The 16,015-nt window shown below is 38.9% G+C and overlaps 1 protein-coding gene across 2 annotated transcripts; it reads left to right on the top strand.

The window, feature by feature from the left end:
* Positions 1-7,794: 7,794 nt before the first annotated feature.
* LOC109240723 lies at positions 7,795-15,261 on the top strand. Of its 2 annotated transcripts, none has more exons than XM_019407392.1 (6): positions 7,795-8,117; positions 8,813-8,978; positions 9,088-9,146; positions 9,267-10,994; positions 12,163-12,319; positions 14,300-15,261. In XM_019407392.1, the coding sequence occupies exons 2-6, from the start codon at positions 8,876-8,878 to the stop codon at positions 14,965-14,967; spliced, it is 2,715 nt and encodes a 904-aa protein (XP_019262937.1). In that variant the 5' UTR covers positions 7,795-8,117; positions 8,813-8,875; the 3' UTR covers positions 14,968-15,261. The 2 variants fall into 2 exon arrangements, with proteins under 2 accessions (XP_019262937.1, XP_019262938.1); XM_019407393.1 differs by having other exon boundaries at positions 7,835-8,117; positions 8,775-8,978.
* The last annotated feature ends 754 nt before the right edge of the window (positions 15,262-16,015 follow it).

Genomic DNA, 16,015 nt, shown 5'->3' with positions numbered 1-16,015 from the left:
GGTTTAAAGGCGGGATTAGGAATAACGAAGCCTTGGGTGCAATTTAAATTGAATTGTGCGAAATTAAGCAAGCTAGTGTATCTCGGGAGAGTGCAATAGTAGATTACTGTGAGTACTCGGGAGAGATTTGCGGTAAGATTAGCGTTCATGATTGATAGAGATGTGGGAGTAAATTTGTATGAGCATAAACAGAAGGGATTCCATCAATAGGGGAAATCATTGTCTTAGCTTTTTCTCATAATTGTTTACAACCCTTCTAATTTAGTTATAGCCTTTTTATTTACTTGCGAGTTAGTTATTAAAGAACAATCAACTGAGAATTTGAATATTTGGAAAGCTGGTTCTGAAGACTTGGTGGGTCTGAAGGTAGCAGTTGATAGGTTAACTCTCTGTGGGATTCGACTTCGGACTTGTAAACCGGATTATATTTGCAGCGACCGCATTGTTCTTTTATACGGCATAGTTGGGCGTGATCAAGGCTAAAGAGAGGGAGATGAAGTTTCTATTTCTTTTATTTTTGTGGATCATTTTATCAGAAAACAATAACGATTCTCATTGAAAACATTTGGATAATGTAATAATTGTCTTGCATGGATGAAAGTTACACTACTCAATAGTCATGAAATGTAAGAAAAAACACTTCTATCAAAGAGTGGAAAGAAAACTCTTTTTATATCACACTATTTGATTGAAAATCACAAAATATTACTCCCTCTCATCAAGAGACATATATATATATAATTGTATGGAAAACTTTCACATCTAGTAAAAATGTTCTTTTTATCTAATTTATCTAGGATAAAAAGTCACACATTTTTTATCTTGTACCTCATATGTTCATTTTGGTTCCAATGAACTAAACATCTATTAATACAGATATTTTCATTAAAAAATTTTAATCATTATTTAATTCCTATTTATAATTCATCATGATAATTCTTGTTAGAGTTGGATCCAAGATTTAATGTTTATGGGTTCCTGCAACAACCTCGAGTAAATTTTCATGCACTACTAGAAATTCGGCAAAAACCGACCAACTTTGGTCGGTAAGTTGGTCGGTAGGGGTGTTCATAATAACCCAAAAAATCGAACCAAACCGAAAACCAAACCAAACCGATCAAAAATACCGACAATTTTTGGTTTGGTTTGGTTTGGTTTTGGTTTTGAATTTTAAAAATCGATTAAATTTGGTTTGGTTTTGGTTTTAATCAGAAAAAAACCGAAAAAAAAAACGAACCAAACCGACTATAGGAGTATCTATTTTAAATTTATTATTACACCTATATATATGTATATTTTTATACAAAGTTTGAAAAATTTAATGGTAAATGTTAATAGTTTGCACTTTTAGTACAGTTCTTTACCTTTACATTCTAGTTTGATTGGTAGTTTTCTTTTGTTAAGTGTAAGAATTCATTTCGTGTTAAAATAATATATCTTTAGTTGAGTCCTTAAATTATTCATCACTATTTGATTCAATTATCATCAATATATCTTGGTAAATAATAGTGTTTGACTCAAAAGTTATCAAATACTTTCCGAGCAAATCAATCGAAATAGATCAAGGGTAAATCCTAGTTAAGAATAATTAACTCTAGATCCGAGTTGAATAATACGAATTAAAAGACATAGTTGAATATAAATGTTGATGGCGATTATGATCAGATTTAATAGCATAAATAAAGATGCATCAAGTAACAAAAATATGAATAAAGGAAAAGATTCACCCGGTCTTCAATGAGACGGATCTTCTTTCTTTTCACAAAGATGAATGATAGATGTGTACAAGAACTTCATGACCCTTTTTGGATCTGATGAAAGTATTGGCTAACCTATCCTTCTATTTCTTTGGAGAGGTATGTTTACATATTTTCTAGAGAGAGGGAGAGGGAGATCCAGAGAGAGCCCCCCTTTTTTGGGAAGTCCTCCCCTCCTATATATCAAGGGGGTATCCATAGAAAATCCTAAAAAAAGGTACAATTTACAGGGAATATTCGGTAGAATATTCCTTTTGAGTTTTCCAAAGCAAACCAGATGTTTCATGGCCTGTACGACCACGACCGTTGATGACGGTCCGACCTCGGCGTGTACGTCCACGACCGTTGATGACGGTCCGACCTTGGCCTATACGACCGCGGCCGTTGATGACGGCCCGACCTTGGCGTGTACGTCCACGATCGTTGATGACGGTCTGACCTTGGCGTATACGTCCACGACCGTTGATGACGGTCCGACCTTGGCGTATACGTCCACGACCGTTGGTGACGGTCCGACCTTGGCGTGTACGTCCACGACCGTTGATGACGGTCCGACCTTGGCGTGTACGTCCACGACCACGACCTCGTGCCGAATTTCTCTGATCTAATTTTAACCCATACAGTTAGTCCCTCCGCTTATTGAGGTCGTCTCTTGGTCGAGCTCGATGAGCGGACTTCATTAATCGTAGTTTGAGAAATTCGGATGGGGAGGCCGAATGTTGATTCGGGCGAGGCCGAAAAGCTGATTCGGGCGAGGCCGAATTTTGGTTCGGGCGAAGCCGAATTTTGATTCGGGCGAGGCCGAATGTTGATTCGGGCGAGGCCGGATGTTATTATGGTCGAAGCCGAATTCTTTTTGGCGATGGCCCTTGGCCTTAAAGGGTGTTATTTCGAACTTGTCGAAGTGTTAACCCGTCGTACTTCGATCGATGTCGAATTCTTCTTTTTGGAGAAGGCCCTTGGCCTTAAAGGGTGTTATTTCGACTTATCGAAATGTTAACCCGTCGTTGCTCGAGCGAGGTCAAACTTTGTTACACTTTGATGGCGAAGGCGCTTAGCCTGAGTCCCAGTTCGAACGAGGTCGAACTTATCAAACTTTGATAGCAAAGGCACTTAGCCTTTTACTCGATTCGAGCGAGGTCAAACTTTGTTACACTTTGATGGCGAAGGCGCTTAGCCTAAGTCCCAGTTCGAACGACGTCGAACTTATCAAATTTTGATGGCGAAGGCACTTAGCCTTTTACTCAATTCGAGCGAGGTCGAGCTTTGTTACACTTTAATGGCGAAGGCGCTTAGCCAGAGTTTTGGTTCAACCATAGTTGAACTTACTGGCGAAGGCGCATAGCCTGAGTCCCAGTTCAACTGTTGTTGAACTTTGTCAATTTTGATGGCGAAGGCGCAAACCTGAGTCTTGGTTCAACCGTAGTTGAACTTACTGGCAGGCGCATAGCCTTGATTTAATGGCGAAAGCGCCTAGCCTGAGTCCCAGTTCAACTGTTGTTGAACTTTGTCAATTTTGATGGCGAAGGCGCATAGCCTGAGTCTTGGTTCAACCGTAGTTGAACTTACTGGCGAAGGCGCATAGCCTTGATTTAATGGCGAAGGCGCATAGCCTGAGTCTTGGTTCAACCGTAGTTGAACTTACTGGCGAAGGCGCATAGCCTTGATTTAATGGCGAAGGCGCATAGCCTGAGTCCCAGTTCAACTGTTGTTGAACTTTGTCAATTTTGATGGCGAAGGCGCATAGCCTGAGTCTTGGTTCAACCGTAGTTGAACTTACTGGCGAAGGCGCATAGCCTTGATTTAATGGTGAAGGCACATAGCCTGAGTAGTTCAACTGTTGTTGAACTTTGTCAATTTTGATGGCGAAGGCGCATAGCCTGAGTCTTGGTTCAACCGTAGTTGAACTTACTGGCGAAGGCGCATGGCCTTGATTTAATGGCGAAGGCGCATAGCCTGAGTCCCAACTCAACTGTTGTTGAACTTTGTCAATTTTGATGGCGAAGGCGCGTAGCCTGAGTCCCAGTTCAATTGTTGTTGAACTTTGTCAATTTTGATGGCGAAGGCGCGTAGCCTGAGTCTTGGTTCAACCGTAGTTGAACTTACTGGTGAAGGCGCATAGCCTGAGTCCCAGTTCAACTGTTGTTGAACTTTGTCAATTTTGATGGCGAAGGCGCATAGCCTGAGTCTTGGTTCAACCGTAGTTGAACTTACTGGCGAAGGCGCATAGCCTTGATTTAATGGCGAAGGCGCATAGCCTGAGTCTTGGTTCAACCGTAGTTGAACTTACTGGCGAAGGCGCATAGCCTTGATTTAATGGCGAAGGCGCATAGCCTGAGTCCCAATTCAACTGTTGTTAAACTTTATCCATTTTGACGGCGAAGGCGCGTAGCCTGAGTCTTGGTTCAACCGTAGTTGAACTTACTGGCGAAGGCGCATGGCCTTGATTTAATGGCGAAGGCTCATGGCCTGAGTCCCAGTTCAACTGTTGTTGAACTTTGTCAATTTTGATGGCGAAGGCGCATAGCCTGAGTCTTGGTTCAACCGTAGTTGAACTTACTATCGAAGGCGCATGGCCTTGATTTAATGGCGAAGGCGCATAGCCTGAGTCCCAGTTCAACTGTTGTTGAACTTTGTCAATTTTGATGGCGAAGGCGCGTAGCCTGAGTCCCAGTTCAATTGTTGTTGAACTTTGTCAATTTTGATGGCGAAGGCGCATAGCCTGAGTCTTGGTTCAACCGTAGTTGAACTTACTGACGAAGGCGCATAGCCTTGATTTAATGGCGAAGGCGCATAGCCTGAGTCTTGGTTCAACCGTAGTTGAACTTACTGGCGAAGGCGCATAGCCTGAGTCCCAGTTTACTTAATTTTGCTTGCATTGGAGAATATGATGTATTTCCTGGGGGAGTCCCAGTTTGCTTAATTTTGCTAGTATTGGAGAATATGATGCATTTCCTGTTCGTGTATCTCGGAGAATGCTCCTGCTTCTATTCCAATTAGAGAAATAGCTAAAACAAAATAAAAGCATTTGTTACCTCAGTTTGATCACGTTCCTTTCTCCTGTTATGCTTTCAGTGCCGCTAGCAATTTGGCGTGGTAGTCCGCTTTAGCAAAGTTTTATGTCTACAATTTAGATTTGTTGTTGTAGAGGCTTTGAAGATATGTTGATAGTTCTAGAAATTATTGTTCGGGATATGTGAGCTGCCTGAACCAAGCATTTCTCCAGTAACACCAGCCGCTGCAGCATTATTGCCGGCGTCGTAGTAGCCGCAGGTCAAGTCGGTATTCACTGGCCAACCGTCGCCTAAACCGGAATGTCCTTGCCAGTTCATTCTCTAGTCTTGTGGTAAATAACCAGAACGTTGGCCTTCGAAAAAGAGAATGGATTTTGTTAATGCGCCTGTATAGTCGTGGTAGCTTCCATGAATTTTTTCAACTGAAAGTAGAAGGAGAAGAAGAAGCATGAATTTTGAAGAAATGATGTTGTTCTTCATATTTTCTAAGCTTCTTCTTTTCTTACTGGTTGTGTTTGTTATTCTAATTCTCAATTCAATTTCAGCAACCAGTAGAGGAACATAGTTGGTAAGAAATAAAATCATTCCATTGGTCAACAGTGAGTCATTATTCTCTTTTAAGAGAGATTTTTACCAAAAGACTCTTGCAAGTCTCCTTTTAAGACCGCAACCCGAGACTTTTTGACCAAAAGGATTATGTAATTCTCGATCTAGAGGAAACTAAAATTTTAACTAGAAAATCCCCACAGACGGCGCCAAATTTGTTTGACTCAAAAGTTATCAAATACTTTCCGAGCAAATCAATCGAAATAGATCAAGTGTAAATCCTAGTTAAGAATAATTAACTCTAGATCCGAGATGAATAATACGAATTAAAAGACATAGTTGAATATAAATGTTGATGGCGATTATGATCAGATTTAATAGCATAAATAAAGATGCATCAGGTAACAAATATATGAATAAAGGAAAAGATTCACCCGGTCTTTAATGAGACGGATCTTCTTTCTTTTCATAAAGATGAATGATAGATGTGTACAAGAACTTCATGACCCTTTTTGGATCTGATGAAAGTATTGGCTAACCTATCCTTCTATTTCTTTGGAGAGGTATGTTTACATATTTTCTAGAGAGAGGGAGAGGGAGATCCAGAGAGAGCCCCCCTTTTTTGGGAAGTCCTCCCCTCCTATATATCAAGGGGGGTATCCATAGAAAATCCTAAAAAAAGGTACAATTTACAGGGAATATTCGGTAGAATATTCCTTTTGAGTTTTCCAAAGCAAACCAGATGTTTCATGGCCTGTACGACCACGACCGTTGATGACGGTCCGACCTCGGCGTGTACGTCCACGACCGTTGATGACGGTCCGACCTTGGCCTGTACGACCGCGACCGTTGATGACGGTTCGACCTTGGCGTGTACGTCCACGACCGTTGATGACGGTCCGACCTTGGCGTATACGTCCACGACCGTTGATGACGGTCCGACCTTGGCGTGTACGTCCACGACCGTTGATGACGGTCTGACCTTGGCGTGTACGTCCACGACCATGACCTCGTGCCGAATTTCTCTGATCTAATTTTGACCCATACAAATAGATTTCCCAAAGGGCAATTGATTTGATAGTATTACGTTGAAAATGTGATCGCCGGAATATGTGTTTGGTAGTGTATGTTTTATATTTAAGAAAAAACCGATAAATAACCAAAAAAACCGAAAAATCGACAAAACCAAACATAAACCGAATCGAGAAAAAACCGACTTAATTGGTTTGGTTTGGTTCTAATATTTGAAAAACCGACTTACTTGGTTTGGTTTCTTTTGAAGGGGAAAACCGATCCAAACCGAACCATGAACACCCCTATTGGTTGGTTTTTCAAAATATTTTAATTTCTTTTTTTTTACGAAACCGACCAACTTTGGTCGCTTTTCTTTGGCGCAAAAATGCAGGAAACTATTTTTGAGTCCCGCGAAATTTATTTTTTAAAACCAACCAACTTTGGTCGGTTTTTGCAATTAAAATAAATAAAAATTAATATTAAAAATACCGACCAACTTTGGTCGGTAAATTCAGCCGGTCATTTTAAAAAACCGACCAACTTTGGTCAGTAATTTTATTTTTCAATAAAACCGACCAACTTTGGTCGGTTATTTTCGTGCTAAAATACCATTAAAGAGTATAAATAAATAAAAAAAGACAATCTTAAAACAAAATGCACCAATGGTCTAGTGGTAGAATAGTGTCCTGCCACAGTACACACTCCGGTTCAATTCCCAGACGATGAATCTTTTGATTACATAATTAAAATACCGACCAACTTTGGTTTTTTTTTTTTTGCAATATTTTTTTTTGAATTTAATATATCGAGCAATGTTGGTTGGTAATTTTCGACAATAATTAAAATACCGACCAACTTTGATCGGAAAAAACCGACCAACTTTGGTCGTTTCTTTTTTTACAATATTTTTTTTGAATTTAATTTACCAACCAACGTTGGTCGGTAATTTCCGACAAGCTTTGGTCGGTATATTAAAACGACCATCAAAATACCGTCCAAGCGTATTTGGTCGGTAATTGGCCATAACCAATCAAAGTTGGTCGGTTTTTTTGGTCGGAATTTACCGGATTTCTAATAGTGTCAATAGTAACTGGGTTTACATTCAAACATTTATAGTTATTTAGTAAATTTTTCGAATATATTTATACTGTTTGAGCAAAAGCTATTGTATTCATGCGAATCCGTAGGACGCAAGGTGGATCCACCTCTGATTCCTATATACTTGTTCACAAATTAAACGACCCCTTTACATCTCGGACGACATGACCACATAATGAATACTTTTATTATAACAAAAAGAAGAATACTTTTATTTATTATCTATTTAAGTTTGTGACAATTATTACCACATAAAAAAGGAGCCTAAATAATTCAATCGGAGGAGCAGTCAAAGAAGAATTTTGTAATAACTTAATTAAAATAAGCCGTACATATGTAACGGTGAGGACGTTGTCTCTTCCTTGTCTTATTATCAATTTAGTCTTTTAACTCTTCACTTCACACGCCACTCCCCCCCTTCCCCTTTTAATTTCAAATCCTCTCCCCTCTCTCTCTCTCTCTCTCTCTCTCTCTCTCTCACACACACACACAGAGTTGCACTTTCCATTTTCTCGCATTTGTTACTGTTACCCAGCTCCTCCTTCACACTTTCTCCACCATCACACCGATCAATTTTCGAACAAAAAACCCTAGACTTGCTTTTTGCTTCACCCCCAACTTCAGATCTTACTTTTTTCTTCTTTTATGGTGGAAAAAATGTGAGATTCGACTCATAGAATATTCACTGGTGAGTTTGTTTCAAAATTGTTCTTAGTTGTGTTTTTGTTCCTCATTGTCATAATTACCCTTGTCAATGTTTGTTGTATGATTTTAGTTGATTTTTTCCCTGCATCTAGCTCATGATTCCACTGTTCTTGGCTGTTTATACAAAATGCTTTTACATATTTTGGTTTATATGTTTATTTGGATGTAGTAATTGAAATATGGGATCTTCATAAATCTTTCATACGCTTAGATGAAGTAATGCTGGTTAGGAAGAGTTGGCTTTGAGGTTTGCAAAAATTGCATCTTTTAGCATTATTATTTGGTATTACGAAAATGTTCTCCTGAAAAATAATTTCCTATGTGAAATCATAATCAATATTCAGCGTTTTGCTACTTTGAATTGTGGAGAAATGTTTTCACCGGAAAGTGGAAATGACTTCCATTTATATTGAGAAAATCTTTTTATTAAACTTTTAGGTTTTTTTATTTGGTTCGAGGGATAATGATGTTCTAATTCTGGTATAAAATTCGGTAGTACTTATACAATTTTTGATTTCTGCTGTTGAGCTCTGTGTACCTGATATAATCTCTGTACATCTAGTGCAGTTTATGGTGTCCGATAGTAACTCCATCGTTTGGTTGCTAAGTTTTTAGTTCCTCTGATTACTTGTTTACTTAGGACCTGATGCCTTAACAATTATCCATTCTTGACAACAGATGGTTGTCTGATTTTGTTTGCTCATACATCCACATGGGAGTATTTGGTTATTAAATGAGGAAATGGAGGTTGAGAAGCGAAGTTCAAAGGGAGGCTTTCTTCAGCTATTTGATTGGAATATCAAATCTCGAAAGAAGCTTTTCTCTAACAAGTCTGAACTACCTGGTAACTCCTTTTCTCCTTGCCAGTTGGCAGTTGAAGGCCACTTTTCTTGTGATTGATACTTATTGATGAATATTTTGCTATGCCCATGTTCCTGTTATTGTGGCTGCAGAAAACTCTAAGCAAGGAAAAGAAAATACCAATGGATCAGCCAATTTAAGGTTTCAGCAGGTAACTTCTCTTTTACTTTGCTCTGCTATCTCCTCTCAAATAATTCAAGACATTATCTTTATGACTGTGGATCATATATTTTGGTCTGTCATTCTGATAATTCTGCATATGTTATTGAAGGCTCATGACTATGGTCCTGGTTCCAACTCCAACCAGATCTATGATTTCTATATAGCTTCATCAGTAACCGAGGATGGAAGTTATGGTCAAAAAGCACCCGGGGTTGTTGCACGTCTTATGGGATTGGATTCTTTACCAACTTCAAAAGAGTCTGATCCCTGCGTTAACTCATCCTTTGATTGTCACTCGTTCAGAGATTCTCCGTATCAAACTTTTGTGGCTGATTTCCAGAATGAACATCATATGATAGTCGATGGTAACATGCGGAATAAGTTGGATGGATTTTGGAGAAACCCTGTTGAACTGAAGTTGCAAAAGGTGCAGAGCCGGCCCATTGAGAGGTTTCAAAGTGAGGTATTGCCTCCAAAATCAGCTAAACCTATTTCAGTTACTCAACACAGATTGTTATCTCCTATCAAGAGTCCTGGGTTCATCCCTCCTAAGAATGCAGCTTACATATTAGAGGCAGCTGCCAAAATATATGAGCAGAGTCCTCGACCCGCGACTAGAGAGAAGATGCAATCTTCTGGATCTTCCTCTGTCCCTTTGAGAATACGGGACTTGAAAGATAGAATGGAGGCTGCTCAAAGACAGTCCAGGATTTATGAAGCACCGCACAGGCCAAAAGAACAAAATTCTGTTAAACATATCAGAAGACAACCCAGTGAAAGAGGTCAGGTTCAATCAGATAATACACGTCAATTCAGGGCTTCTGAGGTATCAAGAAGAGATGTCTCCCAAAATAAGGGGAAGGAGAAGTCAGTTTCACTTGCAGTTCAGGCAAAGACCAATGTTCAGAAAAGAGAGGGAAAGACATCTTCTGCTAGTAAGAACCCAGCGAACCAGAAAGAAAAGAATGATTCTAAGCCGGGTAGAAGTCGGTCGAGTTCACAAAAAGTTGGGGAAAGAAGAACTTCGCTCATTAGGCCCTCTGATGTGCTCAGGCAGAATAACCAGAAGCAGAACTATGCATCCAATAAAGATGGGGAGAGTTCGAAAACTTCAGCACCCTACCACAAAGAGAAAAAAGTATCATCCACCGGTGACATGTCTAGGCCAACCAAGACTGTAAGTAGAATTGTTGTAAATACCACCACTGCTCCCGGAACTGCAAGTCTTGTAGGAACTGATGCGGGAAAGGAACTCTCATCATCTAGGGACTCCAGAATGAGGTCATTTACTGGAAAGAAAAGGCCAGTCAATGGAGATATTGACTCTGATGGATGTGGTCCTAAAAATTTGATGAAGAGTAAAGATGAGAGGTCTATAAAATGTAATTTAACTATTGAAGGATGCCCCAATTGGGATACAGCTGACAGGAAAAATGGGAGTGATGTTGTGTCATTTACTTTCACCTCACCCATCAAAAAATCACTGCCTGGCTCCACATCGTCAAGTCAAGTTTTGGAAAAGAGTAATGTATTGTCTCTCTTTCCAGGTTCTTATGATAATCAGTTTGACTCAAGAACATCAACAATATCTCCTTTAAGTTCGAATGTTATTGGTGGTGATGATTTAGGTATGCTCTTAGAACAAAAGCTTAAAGAACTAACTTCTAAAGTTGGATCATCATGTGAAGATCCCATCAAAACAGGGACAGCCTCTATTTCTGCCAATTCTTTTGAAGATAGTGTGTCCATTATAGCACATGGAAAGAGGCCTCAAGTTGATTTGCTTCACGAAAAAGCAGATGACACTGGTCAATCTTTTGCAACTCAGATGTGGCAGGTATTCTGATATTCCCTTAGCTTCAAAATTCCATTTTTGTGACCACTCCATCCCCAAAGAAAGTCCCGGAGAGAAAAAAAGGAACAGGTAAAGCAATGAGAAAGTGGAATACAGATAACTGAACATATGCATAAGAAACTTTTTGACATGTGGTCGGAGCTGTTAACTGGTTTTGAGCCTTGAGAGGGTTTTTGCATTGAAAATACTTCTATAGCATTCCGCATTCTTATTAGTGTATGTGAGTGGTGCATATACTTGTTCCTCGGTGAAAGGAAATAGAAGATTTCAGAGTCATTTATCATTTCCGTAGATTGCTTATTATAGTGGGTGAGATCAGATTCTTAGGTTAAGGTTCATCAACAGAAAAGATAAATGTGTGTATAGCTAACAAGTAGCCAAATGTGAAAATGTGCCACAAGCCCACAACCACTTAGCAAGAATAATGAGGGTTGTTCTGAATGATTTTCGAAGTCATCATTTTTTACCTTTGGTTACTCAGTGCAAAAGATGACCGAAAGTGTAGGCGTAGGTATATCAAGAGGCTTTCTGTGCCATTACCATAAGCCAAAGAGGTCTAGGGTCTAGGCACTTTTTTCCTTTTTTTAATTTGTTTAATTCCATGGGATGCCAGTTTAGATTTTCTGAGAGACATGATTAGAGTGATAAAAGGATGGTTTAGAAATGAAAGGACCTCCAGGAAAATGTCTTTGGGATCTCCTTTGCATGCCTATTATAGAAGCAGTTATGCCCTTTACTACTTGTTTCTTTTTCTTTTTGTTGTTTTCTGCATCTTTCAGTTTTCCTCCTTAGTCCAGTTGTTGCACTTAATTCCGCTGCGCCAATGTGACAGCATATTGGTCCTAAACCCAGACAAAGAGGAGCATTGTGGTAGGTTGACATCTAGCAGGAAAATTGGTTTAACTATGACAAATCCTCTGAATTAGGGATACAAGGATTCATATATGCTATTGCTACTAGTTTGAGACTGACATAGTTGATTGATTTGCTATCCAGTTGTTAACCTTGAAAATTTGAGTATATGCAAATCCAGCTCGTTTAGGATTGAGGCATAGCTGCTGCTATTGGATTCCTATTTCTGTATTAGTACTATACTTCTTTTTCTTAAAAAAATGATGTGCCGGGCTAATCTTATCTGCATCACTTTCAGGGTCCCAAAATGGTAGAAAAGCCTAAAATGGCCAGCAGCTTTACGTGTGAAAGAGAATTTACTCTACCCTGTTCTAGTCCGGTCTCAAGTTTGGAGCCTTCTATCTCAGGAGGCAGTTGCAACTCCTTGGACAGCTACAGAAGTTTAACTACTGATGGTAATAATACTGATCTTTTAGTTTCCTCCTTTTTTAAATTGTGATGATTCATCAGTATACAAGGCATGGCTTATTCGGGGATACATCGCATTCGTCACATATATTATTGACTTAGCTGAAAGAGTTTACTTTTGTCCCATAAAACTTTTAGTGGTATTTGCTAGTATTTCTTGTGTCCAAATATATTTCACCTCAATATATGTATCAGAGTGAGAAAAGAGAGCCCGGATGATAGTTTTGCTGGATTTATGTATGGATAGAAAATTACATGTAGAAGGGGCATTTTGTTTTAACACTAAACTGTAATACGCCAACACCAAGATAAGATCTGGTGGATCTTTCTGTGTTTTGTTGAATTTTAAGAGATAGTACACTATGACCAAAATAAGACCTGGTAGTAGAATTTGGTATTATTGCACCCAAGGGTGTGGCCTAGTGGTCATGAAGTGGGTGCAAACCTTGGAGGTCAGGGTTCAAGTTCCGGTAGAGACAAGATGCACTAGGTGATTTCTTCCCATGTGCCTGCCTTAGTGGGCACAATTACCTTGTACTTGTGTTGGTGGAGAAGTGAAATAGTCTAGGTGCTTACGAGCTGACTCCGACATCCGTTGTAAAACACAAAAGAATTATTTTGTATTTTTTTTCTTCTTATAAGGCATTATATATTATATTGTCAATTTCAAAACTTAGAAACTTTTCCATTTAGTGAAATGAGCCTGGCTTGTTAGATGGAGTTAAATGGAAAATAGGAAAAGTAATTTGGGAAACAACAGTAGGATAACCTTAAGGTAACGCTTATTAGAGCGATAATGTAGATAAGATAACTTATATTTTTTGCTCATCTCATCTTGCATTTTGAATAATCACATGGTCTGGACAAAGGTTGCAGAAGTTCTCTTCTCTCAGTTCCATGGATAAATATTATCTTCCTGCCCTTCAGGTGGGATTATTACTTGTCCTATTTCATCTACTTTTCGCTAAAATATTCAGTGGTAATGAACACTGACTAATTATAAATGAAAACAACCCCAAGGCACCTTTAGTAATAAAAGATAAAAGATAAAAGATAAAAGATGGGCTGGCTGAATACATGATTTTGCACTGCTAGCATCTACTTTCAGCTATTTGCCTCTACTCTGTGTTCTGAAGCTCGTATTCAGATCCCTGCATAAATGAGGATAGTATATTCTACAGTTTTAGAGTCAAAAGACAAACAAGATAAATGAGGTAATGATTTTCTCCTTCATCATCAGATAGAAAGTAGAAGTTGAATACATTGAGTCATGAAAAACACAAAAGGTCCAAGATGTTCGAAGTTTGCATTTACCTTGGGTTACCTTGTATTTATGGGTTCAAGACTTCAAGCTCTCACTTTAACTTCTGTTTGGATGTTTCCTATCATAAACATACAGCTACCTTCAGTATTTCAAAAAGGAAAGTGTAGTTTTATAAGGAAAAGTTTCCTTACTCAAGAATTAGCATTTTATTTGGCAATTTCCTAGAGTATTATGTTTTTTCTTGTTCTTCCGGTTCTACCTTGTCCCATTCCTCTTTATGTGTGTACTCTTTCGTCAGATTTGTATACCTATATTCACTACTTCATTTTAAGATTGAACTTCTCCCGATCAATTTTGTAAATATGCATAAATCATGATTCTCTAATTTTGTTACATAGCGTTTTCTTCAACAAATTAATTATAGGAAGAGGGTAGTTTGTCTTGTACAATCGTTAAAGAAGAGAAGGCAATAAGGTTTAATGGAAATCATAAGAGTGCAAAGGGTACACTTTGACCGGAAAACAAAATTCCATTACTCATCAAAATGAGTTTATACTCTTTCTCGTAAGATCAGTACTGTAATTGCTTATGGACTTTAAAGATGTATTCAAGAACTGAATGTTGTCCACTACCAGTTATCACCCCACCCCACCCCACCCAAAATAATCAATTAAATCCTGACTGGTGAGACTTTATGATTCAGGGAGCAAGTACCATCTGTCTGATGGATCTCAGGAAATGATGAACTGGAAAACCTGCTCAAGGATCCCTTTGGCGGAAGGTGATGCGGAGTTATTAGACTCAGCCTCTTCGGTTTCTCTTGCTGACACAGGTGGAAAGGATTCCACTACTGCATCGACTTCCAGAAATTTCGATGAATCACCTTACTGGGAGTTTAGATATATTAGAGGTATAATTAGACGTTCGGACTTGATGTTGGAAGATTTTTTGTTGGGTGAGGCTCAGAGCATTATTGCTCTCGATCTTTTTGACCAGTTGGAGAATCATAATACTCGAACGAATAAAAATGTAGAAGAGCAGTTGAAGATTAGGAGGAGAGTATTGTTTGACTCGGTGGTGGAATGTCTGGAATTCAGATGTAAACAGAGTTCCGGTGGAAGTTTTGAAGCTTGGGCAAAGTGGACGGCATTGGTCCAAAGAAAGGAGTGGTTGGCAGAAGAAGTGTACAGAGAGATTGCTGGTTGGACAAGCATGGAAGAGTTGATGGTGGATGAGGTTGTCGACAAGGACATGAGCACGCGACATGGCAAGTGGACTGATTTTAGCTTTGAAGCCTTTGAAGAGGGTGTTGACATTGAGAAAGTGATCCTTTCATCTTTGATGGATGAATTGATCCATGACCTAATGTGAATGACTCCTCTTCTGGCTTCCAATCAACATGAAGTGTTTATACTTTAGCTTTGCTACTTTTCAGCTTCCTTGTGCATTGTTTCTTCTTTTCTCCTTCTTTTCCTCATGAAAGGTGGAAATCTTAATTTAAGCAAGAGATCAGGGGCTCAAGTGATTGCTCGTATTTATGTTCTTTAGATAGGATCAAAGTTTCCATGAAAGAAAGGGTTAATGTCCTTTGAATCATTAGCCTTTCTGCTTAAGTTTTCGCTGATTTTGAGTGTGATATTGATAGGTGATGCCGGTATTATTTAACATGCTGTGGGTTTTAGCTCAAACGTAGCTCTAATGACGTCTATTTTCCTCTATAAAAGCACTACTCTTGAGAGGTTAATTTCGGTTGGGCTGCTTCTGCTCAATTTTGAAGTAAGCTTCTAACAGTATAGAAAATCTGAAGAAATTTTGTTAAGAGTTTTCTTCGAGAAAATAAAAGAGAATAGCTTGTAGGAGCTTCCACTGGATGAAAGATGAAACCCTCCACTCTTGCAAGAATGAGTTTCAAGTAAAAAGTTTGTCTAATTTTTAGTCTAAAAGATTTAATTTTTAGAGCTCAATTGGTTGGTTACCTAAACTTTTAACTTGCTGGTGAAGGTTCGTAAAGTCAGTCTTGTATTCAATTCAGGCCAAAATTTCACGGTATAGCCAGTTTTCGGACTGGTCAATCAAAAATAGCCAGCGTTTACCAAGTCAATGAAAAATAGCCACCGTTTTGCTGCAATAGAGACCGGTCCAGCATAATATACTGGAGTTTCGGTGCACTTGTGTATGAACTCCAGCATATTATGCTGGACCGGTATACTTTGCTGGCTCCAGTATAATATACTGGAGAGTGCTCCAAACTCCAGTATATTATACTGGACCATTATACTTGTTGAAACTCCAATATATTATGCTGGAGTTCTAGTGTATTTATGGTGAAACTCCATCATATTATGCTGGAGTTCCAGCATACTATCCTGGAACTCCAGTATAATAGTTCAAGTATACTTATGCTGGAACTCCAGCATAA

The sequence above is a fragment of the Nicotiana attenuata genome, unplaced genomic scaffold (genome assembly GCF_001879085.1).
Source record: "Nicotiana attenuata strain UT unplaced genomic scaffold, NIATTr2, whole genome shotgun sequence".
Lineage (NCBI taxonomy): Eukaryota > Viridiplantae > Streptophyta > Magnoliopsida > Solanales > Solanaceae > Nicotiana > Nicotiana attenuata.
Note: the sequence above shows the minus strand (reverse complement) of the source record. Positions and strands in the feature narration are given on the sequence as shown.